The sequence below is a fragment of the Capra hircus genome, chromosome 7 (genome assembly GCF_001704415.2).
Source record: "Capra hircus breed San Clemente chromosome 7, ASM170441v1, whole genome shotgun sequence".
Lineage (NCBI taxonomy): Eukaryota > Metazoa > Chordata > Mammalia > Artiodactyla > Bovidae > Capra > Capra hircus.
In genome coordinates, this window is record NC_030814.1 from 15,480,191 (window position 1) to 15,492,607 (window position 12,417).

General features: G+C 41.7%; 1 protein-coding gene across 1 annotated transcript in view; it reads right to left on the reverse strand.

Moving 5' to 3' along the window:
* The window catches only part of RHOBTB3 (Rho related BTB domain containing 3), a 61,904-nt gene that overhangs the window by 14,226 nt on the left and 35,261 nt on the right, over positions 1-12,417 (reverse strand). The window contains exons 8-10 of the mRNA XM_018050024.1: positions 8,886-9,006; positions 3,611-3,784; positions 676-842 (exon numbers count right to left, since the gene is read on the reverse strand). Coding sequence (XP_017905513.1) covers positions 676-842; positions 3,611-3,784; positions 8,886-9,006 — 462 coding nt within the window. The remainder of the gene's footprint in view (positions 1-675; positions 843-3,610; positions 3,785-8,885; positions 9,007-12,417) is intronic.

A 12,417-nucleotide genomic window follows, 5' to 3' on the forward strand; every position in this document is an offset into this window, starting at 1 on the left:
TGAATGACCAAATACATGAGTTCAGACTAACCATCCCTTTTCAGTACGTATGAATCATTCAGTGTCGCAGGGAACGCCTAGAAAAAAGCCTTGAAGGAGTGGGTCGGCAGTTTAAACGATGACTCCATTTTTCTCTCAGGAATCCTAAGATGGGATCATTTCAGGGAAATTCAAGGGAAGTTCTATTTTCTCTACTGCCTGTACAGAGCAATACAGCATCACACACGACTGACGCTAACAAGGACCACCACCATTCAGTTGGGAAAATTCCATATTGGCAACTGTCTCCTTAGAAAAGGATTGCTCAAAAACACTATGCTCCAAAATTTTCTGCAGAGATGTTGTCAGGGCACATTTAAGTCATGTAGCCATATTTCCAAACTAATTTTCATTAGTGAAAAAGTGAAACTGAAGTCACTCAGTTGTGTGGGACTCTTTGCGACCCCATGGACTGTAGCCCATCAGGTTCTTCCATCCATGGGATTTTCCAGGCGAGAGTACTGGAGTGGGTTGCCACTGCCTTCTTCAAATTTTTTCTTCACTACTTTTCATTAGTTCTTAAGGGAAATGCAACTCTTGAGAAACAAGCAAACAAAATGTTTGAAGTAATATAATTTTTGTAATTATTATTATTATTTTTAAAATCAACCAACCAGAAATGCAGGGGCCAATTACCTTGGCTTTTTTGAGCAGGTCGACTATGTCGAGGTTCATGGACGCCAGCTCCCGGCTCGGCATGCTCTGCAGCTGGGTGATGATGAAGAGCTCACAGATGTGCTGCAGTCTGGACACCTGGTACATCTCCGCACAGATCAGGAGGCACATGGCCTGGAAAATGCCGGCTGACGCAAGGAAGGGAGAGAAGAGACAATGGGCGATAACACCATCTCCTTTCTGACCTCGCCACAGAACAGCAGCAAAAACGAAGAAGTGCTGGCTGTACCAACCAGTGTCACAGAGAATGCCTAGAAAAGGCCTTGCAGGAGTTGAGTCAGCAAGCCAAATGATGACTCCATTTTAAGTGGAGTTCATTCACGCTTTTGGACTCAGAAGTGAACCTGTTGTTGTTGTTTTCAATTCTCCAGAGAAAAGAGATTCTACCGTTGCCCTTCATAATCAACTCCAGGGCTACTGGGTAATTCTGTCTGTTAGCTATACTGCTGCTGCTGCTAAGTCGCTTCAGTAGTGTCTGACTCTGTGCGACCCCACAGACGGCAGCCCACCAGGCTCCCCTGTCCCTGGGATCCTCCAGGCAAGAACACTGGAGTGGGTTGCCATTTCCTTTTCCAAGTGAAAGTATACTAAATCCTTGCAATTTTCCTTCTGGCTTAAGTCCCCAGGTTTGTTTGGCTTTTATTGTGGTAAAATAAACGTAACAAAAAGTTTTAAGTGTAAACGGAACATTACATTTTAAGTGCAAAGGTTAGTGGCATGAAGTATATTCACTTTGGTGAGTAATCACCTCCACTCCCTTCTCCAAAACTTCTTTCTTCTTCCTCAACTGATACTCTGGACCAATTAAGCACTAAAATATCCCCCTTCCCTAAATCCCTGCAGTCACCCAGGTGTTTTTTTGTTAGTTTTTTTCTTTTAAAACACTTCTATGTATGTCGAACGATTTTTTTCATGTAATTCTTTCTTGTCCCTCTTTAAATGTAGCAAGGAACCAAGAATAGTGTGTATGATAAATATTTATCAAAATGAATATTTTCCTTTCTGCAGTTTCCCAGTGCAAATATTCCAGTATCCAGGTTAACTTTCGGTTTATTCATTTTGACTCATTCCCCCCACACTTCACCTTTTACCATTTTTAAAGTATTTTGTCTTACAGTTACGGCTGCTTTTTCTGAGCATTTTTTTGTAATTAGTAAGATAAAACTTAAAATCCAAAGCTTCGATTACTCTAGTGAGAGGATGACTGAGAAAACAAATTTCCTTATTATTCCAAATCCAGTCAAATATTTTAATATACAAATGTTTCCAATGCCAAAATAATAAAATACCCAGTAACAGACATTCTGATGAGAATCAATGCTTTCATTTTTACTAAACAGCAATTATAAGCCAGTCTCTAACACTAACGACTGTAACTGGCTCCAAAACATTCTATAGATAGCTGCAAGACCAGAACTGATTCAATTAAAAGAATTTTCTGTCCTGGAATTTCTAAAACTTTTCACTAGAGGGCTCATGACTTATTTATAACTTAGGAGATTTCAATAACAAACATTTCTGAATGTAAAATTAAAGCAGTAAGCCTGAAGAGAGGTATGGTTTGAAAGGTGTATTTTCTTTTTATATTGGCAAGGGTGTCTGGTACAGTCCTTGTAACCAAGGCCTCAGACTCCTGGACTACACCACCAGGGCTTATTCTGGTTGTATCTGCAGTGGGAGCCATCTGGTGGTCAAAGGATAAACACTAGTTAAAAGGGGCTTCCATGCCTGCATCCCAAGGCTCTGGGTCTGTGGCAAGGGCTCTGCAGTTTCTCTAAAGTGCCTCCAGGTCCGGGGAACCTCCAAAATCTGGTCCACTCTGCAGCTGCCACAGACAGTTCCCAGTCAACAGTCGGTGAACAGGGAAATAAATCCTACAGTCCACTGGGCATTCTAAACCACTGAAGAAAAGTTTTTGGATAAGTCCGCTTTAGGAGAGTATGATTCTAGAAGTCAGAAAAAGTCAGACTTTTTAGTATTAAAAGTTGGAAAAAGGCCATCCTCTGGGCTAGAGTGACAACCACAGGAATCTCAGAATATTGAAATTTCTTAAAAGGGCCTCAATCAGAAGTCAGAGCCATAAAAGTGGCCGCCCAACCCTGTTCTCATGAAAGAAAGGACAGTGTCTAGGGAGCGTTCCGCCCTAATCTGCGGCAGTGGAGTAGCCGCTGAGCACCATGAGACGCCTCCACCTCAGAGGGCCTGCAGGGATCAGCGTGCAGTCGGCGCTGCAGAGACACGTGAACTTATCCCAGGGTCTGAGAGCCCACAAGAGGCACCCAATCACCACTCTGACACTTGAACTGACTACGAAAATTCTCTGTTGTCCCAACATCACCTCCACCTGCTTGGCACATTCCATGATGTCAGCTCCCACAAACCTTAAATGAAAAGAGGTTTCATAGAAAGCAATGTCTCAAAATGGATTATCAGGAAAGAAAGAATTATGAGATTCTATTTAACATGTTCTTGTTGCTTAGTTCTTGTGTCCAACTCTTTTGTGACCCCATGGAGTGTAGGCCCCCCCCTACCCCCTCTGTCCGTGGGATTCTCCAGGCAAGAATACTGGAGTGGGTTGCCATTTCCTTCTCCAGGGGATCTTCCCGGCCCAGGGATTGAACCCAGGTCTCCTGCATTGTCAGGCAGATTCCTTACCACTGAGCCATGAGGCAAGCCCAACATTGATGTTGGGAAAGATTGAAGGCAAAGGAGAAAAGGGCGGTAGAGGATGAGATGGTTAGATAGTATCATGTCCACTCAATGGACATGAATCTGAGCAAAGAAAAGGCTGGGAGACAGTGGAGGACAGAGGAGCCTACAGTCCATGAAGTCTCAAAGAGTTGGACATGACTTAGAGACTGAACATCATCATCATCTAACATGTACAATGGCTCACCTGGGCAACAGGAGTCTGTATATAGATATTCCAAGAACGACAAGAAAGTCTCTTTGGAAACACCATAAACTGGAATCAGAACACTCTTTGCTTCCATGTAATTCCCGTTAAACATGGCTGCCATCACTTCACACCGGGCCACCAGGATGGCCCTGTGGGCCGGCACCGTCGTACCTGTAAGGTTCAACAGGGAAAAAAAGCTAAGGGCGATAAGCTTCCTGAGTTACTGTTCTAGCAATTTTCCTTCCAATCAGAATGGTACTGCATTAGGCACAGCTAAGCTGATATTCAAAAACCAGATCTGGGGGTGACAACCAGCATTAAAATCCAGACACTTTTTAGTTTTTTAAATAAATTGAAAAATTAAGAGAGTTTAAAAGTTGGCTTTGACAGGAACAATTTACAAGTCAGGCAATTATTTGTTACTTAGTTTTTATTTCCTGAAGCTAGAAACACTGAAGTGAAATATTTTGCTACATGTTTTTATAACAAAACATCTATTCCTCTACAATTGGCTTGAAATACCACTACCCACCCCTACCCATGTGCCCTCCCAAGGAAACACAGCCATTACTCACAGTACAGTCTTGGCTGGGCTTCCGTGTATCAGAAACAGGAAAATAAATCATGCTTAGCCTAAGCAGTTCATAGATCACAACAAGAATGGCAAGGGAAACTCTTGTGGGGCCAAAGGCAACATTTCAGACTTCACGGAAAATTCAGAAGAGGATGGATGATCTAGTCCCCCGCTTCCTCCCTGTCACACTACCTCCACAGGGAACCTCCCCTTGCTAGATGAATAATGCCTGCACATTGTGGGAGGGCCAGGGCTGCTTTAAAGTTTAAAGGCCCCTCAGCCTATATCTTCCCTGGTGGCTCAGAGGGTAAAGCATCTGCCTGCAAGGCGGGAGACCTGGGTTTGACCCCTGGATCGGGAAGATCCCCTGGAGAAGGAAATGCCAACCCACTCTGGTACTCTTGCCTGGAGAATCCCATGGATGGAGGAGCCAGGGTACAGTCCATGGGGTTGCAAAGAGGTGGACACAACTGAGAGACTTCACTTTTCACTTTTCAGCCTATATGCCTCACTGAAGTGCATGAAACTGAACTGACTCTCCAGTGAAACTTGCTAAGCCCTCCAACTACCATGCCAAGGGACCACGGCTGTGGCAGACGGGACTCAGGTAACCTAGGGCTCACCATTCCCACTTCCTGAGCTGGCCTTCAGCTCAGTCTAGATCAGATCAACAGATCACCATCAAGCATCTGCCACGTGACAACCACCATGTTTGGTACTGAACGTGCAAAGATGAGAAACATGGAGCTACCTCACTTTGGAGACGCCAAACTTTTATTATCTTTTTGTTGTCTGTTTAAATTAATTAATTTATTTTAATTGGAGGCTAATGACTTTACAATATTGTGGTGGTTTTTGCCATACACTGACATGAATCAGCCAAGGGTGTATACATGTCTGCCATCCTGAACGCCCCTCCCACCTCCCTTCCCATCCCATCCCTCTGGGTTGTCCCAGTGCTTTGAGTGCCCTGTTTCACGCATCGAACTTGGACTGGTGATCTGTTTCACATATGGTGATATACACATTTCAGTGCTCTTCTCCCAAATCATTCCACCCTCGCCTTCTCCCATAGAGTCCAAAAGTGTGTTCTTTATATCTGTGTGGAGACGCCAAACTTTTAGTTTGGTGGAAGACACCGCAGCCAGTGTGAGTGACAAAATTCTCCCCTTCCAGAAAGTAACTCTATGAGCCAGACTACTCTGCCCTGCCCACAAGTCTGCATCCGGCAGCCCCCAAATCTCATACTTCTCAGGGGCATATATTCTTCTCCAAAATATTTAGTTACTGGGTTCTTCATGCTCTTGAATATCCAAGCACAACATCTTCTGACTCAGAAAAAAAGAAGAAAGTTCCGCGCAAGCCTAGTGACTTTCTCCCAAAGCCAATAACCCCTGGGGACCCACATGCGATGCACAAACAGCGCCAGTTCTGTGCTCACTGCCCAGCGCCTGCACAGACCCATCTCCCGTGCGTTCAGGGAGAAGTCTCAGGAGTTTTCCTGCCAGGTCCCCATACCTACCAGCAGGCAGCCTCCCTTCCTGACCCCCTCTCTGCCTTTCGGTCACCCACCCTCAATGTTACTATGTCTATCGGTTGGGGGGTGACCAGTTCCCACAACGAAAGTGTGCTGGGTGTATTTGTACACAGCAATTAATGAAGAATTCAAATAGGTGATGCAATTTGACTTTCAACTTGAAGATTCTAAAATCTTAAATAAAGAACCATGAAAAAAGAAAAAAAAATTAGGAGTATGGCTTAAATAAACTACAATTTGGGTTAAGCAGAGGAATTTAAGATTGGCTAAAAAATAAAATAAAATAAAAAACACCTAGTAGATAGCAGTAGATGGGAAAGAAACTTGATGGGTAACCTTGAAACTTGAACAGAAATTTCCTGTTGATAACTGTGGTAACAATGGAGTTACAAAACCTAGAACAGAACACTCAGGGCCTCCAAGCATTTTTAAGGCCCACTTCAAGCTTGGAATTGAGTTTGAAAAACCATTACACCTCCAATCAAGAAAATACCCATTTCTGTTTCTCACCCTTTCAAACTATTGTTCTGGTGTTATAAACTGTTCTACTGTGAGACTGTAATACAATACCTCAGTACAGTCACATTTTTAAACACTGTGTATATATATATATAAGCAAAGTATAAAACATGTAAATGAAAATAAGGTAGTGATTATTTACACAACAGCAATAGGATAGAGCTGAGAGCTGAAGAATCACAGGGGGAAAAAGACCTCAGTTTTCTAGTTAACAGATGAATATGTCCTTTGAAAACATCAAGACCTAAAGTAACTTTCTTTTGTAGTATTAAATTGTTGTTACTTTTTTTTTTTTCAGAAAAGAGTTTTAAGAGTGAAACAATATTTAAAGCCCAGCTTCTAGTAATTTTGCACAGATTATTAAGGATCCTTGTTTTTATTACATACTAAAATACTACATTTTTTATACCTTCTTCACACTACTTGCCAAGTTTCAAAAATGAAATTTTTAGAATCATTCTTTTGTTTTATCCTGAAAACAGGAAACTTGTCTAGCTCAAGAGAAGTTCAGAATATGTACTAAGTAAACAAGACAGAATGTAGCTCTGTAATAGCATTTTTCATAAGGCACAGATTCAAATGTCAAAAGGAAACATATCTTTCTACATCGTATCCAAAAATTTACTGTGACTAGTTTTATTTAATGGGAAAAGACACAAACTTACGTACACATTGTATACATTTATACATTTGTATATGTGTACATTTGGTGACTATTTCAGTCATAGTTTTATATCTCATGTCAACTCCACTCAGTGTCAGCGATGTCTGAACATTTTTTAAAAAGGATTTGCTCAGCCCTGGATTCAGCACAGAAAACAGCAGTGCGGTCTGCCTATCAGGCCTCTAAACGTGCCTTTCCATGCACCATCATCTCCACCCTCACGACCAGTCACCCTCTCCCAGGTAGACACAAGCATCTCCATCTTACAGGTGAGGAAACAGAGGATCCGAAAAGCAAAGTAACACAGCCAAACCTATTAAATAGTAAAAATGCTTCCAAGCAACACCCTGACCTGCTCTGTCACTACCGTCTCATCAAGCTTAACACTAGAAGGGACCTTTTAGAATCGACATGATTCACGGTCTTCACTTTGCAAATGAGAAGACTCCAGGCGGACATACGGAGGACTGGCCCAAGGATACGCACACACTGTCTGGAAAGCAAAGCCAAGGCTGGAGCTAGGGCTGCAGACCCTCCCCAGAGCCGTGACCACGGCTCCGGGAGCTGCCCTCCCCACTCCTCAGAGCCAGGCAGCCTCTCCACCAGTGGATGGCAGAGGTGCTGCAGGACCCTGCTCTCACTCATTCCTGCCCCTCTCCGCTCCTGACTCCCTTGGGGGCCTCGGGTGTGGAGCTGATGAGGCCACAAAGGGCGTCAGAGCAGCTGCCACGCGGTATCCGCAGGCATTACAGGGGGCTCTTGCAGGTCCGGCCGCTGCCACAGTGGGGGTGCAAGCAGGTGCCTGCGAAGGGTCGGTGGGTGGGATCACCGAAGAAAAGCAGGAGGCTATGTATCACTGCTCTCTCTCCTCTCAGTGTAACATGTATTTTCATGCACTGCACATTCCCCATGAAACTCTTTCCAACAGGTTACACTAAAATAACAGTGCAAAATATTAAAATAATATTGCAAAATAATAGTGTACAATAATTTGCGTCAGTGCCTCCTAGGCAAATTATAAGGAAGTTTGGTCAACTGTGAGCCTTCTTTCCTCCAAATCCCTTTTTACATAATTTCAAGGTCACTGACTGTCCCATTCTCAGTAGCCCGCACTCACACTGCAGCTACTACCAGCCGCTTACCCAAAGGCACTTTGGAAAGTTTCCAATTCACTGTTTGTCTTGGCAAGTGACCAGAGTTAAAAGCAAAACAAATCCTTCTGGTGAACATTTTTAAAAAGTAAGGTACTATTAGCTGCCATACATTTCTACCATAAAATTAAATTAAATCTTCCTTTTAGTAACGGCCCACCTGAAAGTGTACTTAATTCATTTGAAACAACTTTTCCGAATTAAAGGTATTTCACAATTCATTTTTAAGACTATGCATTCAATCTACTAAAGTGACAAACTATCCAAGCGAATAACAATAATGAGCATTAAAAGAGCTCATCTTTATTAAAATTAGGTAGCATTACTTTCCAACAGAGCTAAAAAGCAGCAATAGCTCTGAGGGTCATTAAGAAGTAAATGTAGTAGTAACTACAGACATCTTTTGCTCAAATAAAAAGGAAAAGGGCGGAAAACATAAACTAGATGTAATGTTAAATGTTGAGGGGGCTAGTTTCAAATGATTTAAAAACTACGATCTTGAAGAAATACACAAACAAAATACACAAGTGGGTGATCTATAACATCGCTCTATCCCCAGCTAGGTCCTAAAAGTTAACGAAACACTGGGTAACAATAACAACGAACTAAGGAAAATATAAATTTATTTTCTTATTTTAATAAAATATTTCATTTCCCTAGAAAATGAAATTTTCTAGAAACTGTAGAATTTGTAGAAATTCAAGTACCATTAATCTATATCCTACAATAGAGAATAGTCATTCCTTCACCCAAAATACTCAAAATTGAAACAAAGTTAAAACAAGAAACTAAAACAAATGATGAACTTTGTAAAAACTGAACCGTACCTTGTATTTCGAAGACAACATCAGCAAGCATTGGTTTATTAAGGAAAAACTTGAGGGATGTGTTATAAAACCACAGAGGTTTTCTGGCTTGATAGGTTTTGCAGTTCCTTAGGCAATTAAACTATGAGGAGAAATGAAAATACGAGAGGATTATACAGAGTGAAGTAAGGCAGAAGGAAAAACACCAATACAGTATACTAACACATATATATGGAATTTAGAAAGATGGCAATGACGACCCTGTATGCAAGATAGCAAAAAAGACACAGAGGTGTATAATGGACTTTTGGACTCAGAGGGAGAGGGAGAGGCTGGGATGATTTGGGAGAGTGGCACTGAAACATGTATACTATCATGTAAGAATCGAATCGCCAGTCTATGTCCGACGCAGGATACAGCATGCTTGGGGCTGGTGCACAGGGATGACCCACAGAGATGTTATGGGGAGGGAGGTGGGAGGGGGGTTCATGTTTGGGAATGCATGTACACCCGTGGTGGATTCATGTCAATGTATAGCAAAACCAATACAGTACTGTAAAGTAAAATAAAGTAAAAATAAAAATTAAAAAAAAAGAAAAAATAAAATAAAATAACTTCCCAAAAAAAAAAGAAAATATGACAGGAAAGGAAATATTATACAATATGCTTTGATAATTTGCTTAGAGAACGTGGAAATCTCTGCTGTCTAAAGGAGTAACGATTACCCCCTCTATGGCCTCTCTGGTCACAGCTTTCGTGGAAGCCCGCCCTCGAGAACTACATCTGCTACCTGTCAATAGCGCCACTGCCCTGCGCGGCCCTCAGAGCAGCGAAGGAGCTGGCTAAGTGGAAACGCTGCGACGGAGAAGCTGTGGGGCGCTGGGAAGCAGACGACAGTAGTGCGACCTCATAGGAACGCCTAGTAAAACACGTGTGCAGAAACAACCTGCTTGTCTATTCACTAGTTAAAAAAGTATATACACAAAATTTAATTTGCAATCAAGAAAACACATATTTTTCACCAATCACGTCAAGTTCTACTGCTCACTAGATTCAACGTCAATACACCTGGGAGTGAGGAACTATCTACAACCTTATGATCCTAAATATCTCTCCTGCCCACAGTCCTGATGGCTGGAATCTATCAAAGGCTGCCTGCATCTCTCATTTGGAGCTCTAGAAACCCTGTCTCATGACCACACTGATCTGTCCTCTCCGAACTCCTAGCTGGAGCCTCCAGTTAACAGTGAAGAAGGCTGGGGGTCTCCAGCCTTTCTCTGCTCCCCACTCAGGATCTGGTGCTCTGTGTATCCTTTCTGTGATCCTTCAGACAATCCTTTCTGAAGGAAAGAGCCCCAGGAAATGAGGGCCAGCCCCTCTCCCTTCCTCCATCACCCATTTCCCTGGCTGACTCTCAGAACCTCAGGCCGGGTCAGAACTCTTGACCCTCTGCTCAGCTAGACAGGAAATTCAGAAAGCTTTATCTCTAAGAAATAACCAAGTGTACAACATTAACAATAAGAATAAAAGGCACCTACTCCCCACTCTGAGTTTATCTACTAGGGTGGGAAGTTAAAACGTTTGGTGAGAAGGAAGAAAACCTTATCCTTTCTCTCAAAGAACGAACATACAGTCCAGGATGATACTCATGAGCAAAAAAGACAACCCAAACAGGATTATACAAACCCTGCTCCTATAATCTAAGTTCTTATACACACTATACTTTAATACACATTGAAGGAACTGGGGGTGAGGACTTGGGGGACTCCTACACATAAAGAAGAGGAACAGTCAAAAAGCATCCTCAGAACCTGAGGGCTAGCAGGGGCTTCAGAAATCAGTCTAGAGATAAACTAGGCATAGATGGAAGTTCTTTGTGGTTAGGATTGGTTAGAATGGTTAGGATTCAGTAAATCCTATAAACTATGCCTGATAAATTGATAAACTATGACTAGTTTATCCCTCACTCTAGAGAAAGCCCTGAGAAGACTTACTCAAAGCCACAGGTAATTTGTGGCAGACACAATTTAAACGGATTATTTCCTGATTCCCAATACTCAAAGAAGAGAGACCCCAGGAAAGCACAGGAGGAAGGCACACAAGAACCCCTGTGTCCTCCAGTGCAAAGGAAGGATTTAATTCAGCCCCAGCTTTGCCTTCCCCAAGAAGTTGTTTTATTCTTGCTGCTCAAAGGAATGACTGTTCAGAATCCAACCCAAGGAAAAGCTCAGGTTTGGAACAGGCAACACTTCTGTCCTAACCATTTAGGTAAAGGTTATGAATTTGTACGTCATGAATACATGTAAATGTATTTTAGGTATCAGCATATAAAGATTATGAATCTGTATAACAGATTTCCTTGTCACCAAGCCTTGATTTTTTTGGGGGGTGGCCACACCACATGGCTTACAGGATCTTAATTCCCTGACCAGGGACTGAACTCAGGCCACAGCAATGAAAGCCCAGAATTCTATTAGGCTACCAAGAACTTCCAACCATGCCTTGAATTTGAAGGAAAAAAAAAAAAAGCAAGGGCAGAAGTTTGGAGAGAATATATATATTTTCACTGGTCTGTGAGCAAGTTCATCTAGAGAACTTTTGAAAAGCAGAGTGCAAGTCTATAATGCACATTTCTACAAAAGCATTATTTAGCTGAATGAGACTGTAAGAGCTACCACCCTGCCATACACCTGCACAAGTGGCCACCTTCTGTATACCTGCTTCCATGTGTTATTGAAACAAGAAAAGAATGGTCTTACCCTTTAATTCCATATTTTGTTTAAAAATAGATCATTTTTTAATTTAAAGAATAGTCAGGAATCTTTATAAAAACTCAGTGCAGTTTTGAAACATTAACTTAAAATGTTAATAAACTTAGGTTGTAGCATTGGCAGTCATCTGTATAAAAAATTAAAGAAATAATCATTTTTCTTACATTTAACATAAACCTCTGTTCTGCTAAGCAGTGCACACAACTTATCTTTTTATCTACTGTAGCCGACTTGTTTATCACAGAATCTGAAATAAGATTCTGGCTAAATTGTTTAATGTAGTCATCTTAAAAGTGAACCAACTTACTGTTAAGGCACATACAGACTCTGCAAAATCTCAGTTACTAGAGTTTTCAAGTGCAGTAGTTTATGACCATATACAAAGTCTATATTTCTATAATCTATGAAGCTAACATATGATTTTAACTCTATACTGGATGAGAAACAAATCCTCAGCTGTCCACCCAGTCAAGGAGATTTCTCGGAACTCTTGAAAAAGACACACTGAAACTGCCATGCCCCTGAAAATTGTTTGGAATGAAACTGTGAGCAGTGAGAAAGCACCGTCTCCCATAAGCCTGACTATAACTGGGCAGACTCAACAGCCTTCATTCTTAACATAGACTGCATATTCCCAGAGTCCCAGGGGAATGTCTCAGGGAACAGAATTCACAAACCAACATTTTAAAGACATGACTCATACATATTTGAATTCTTACATGAATTAAAATCAGAGATAGCAAGAAATCATGTGTTTATATTTAAAACATTTAAACAGCAAA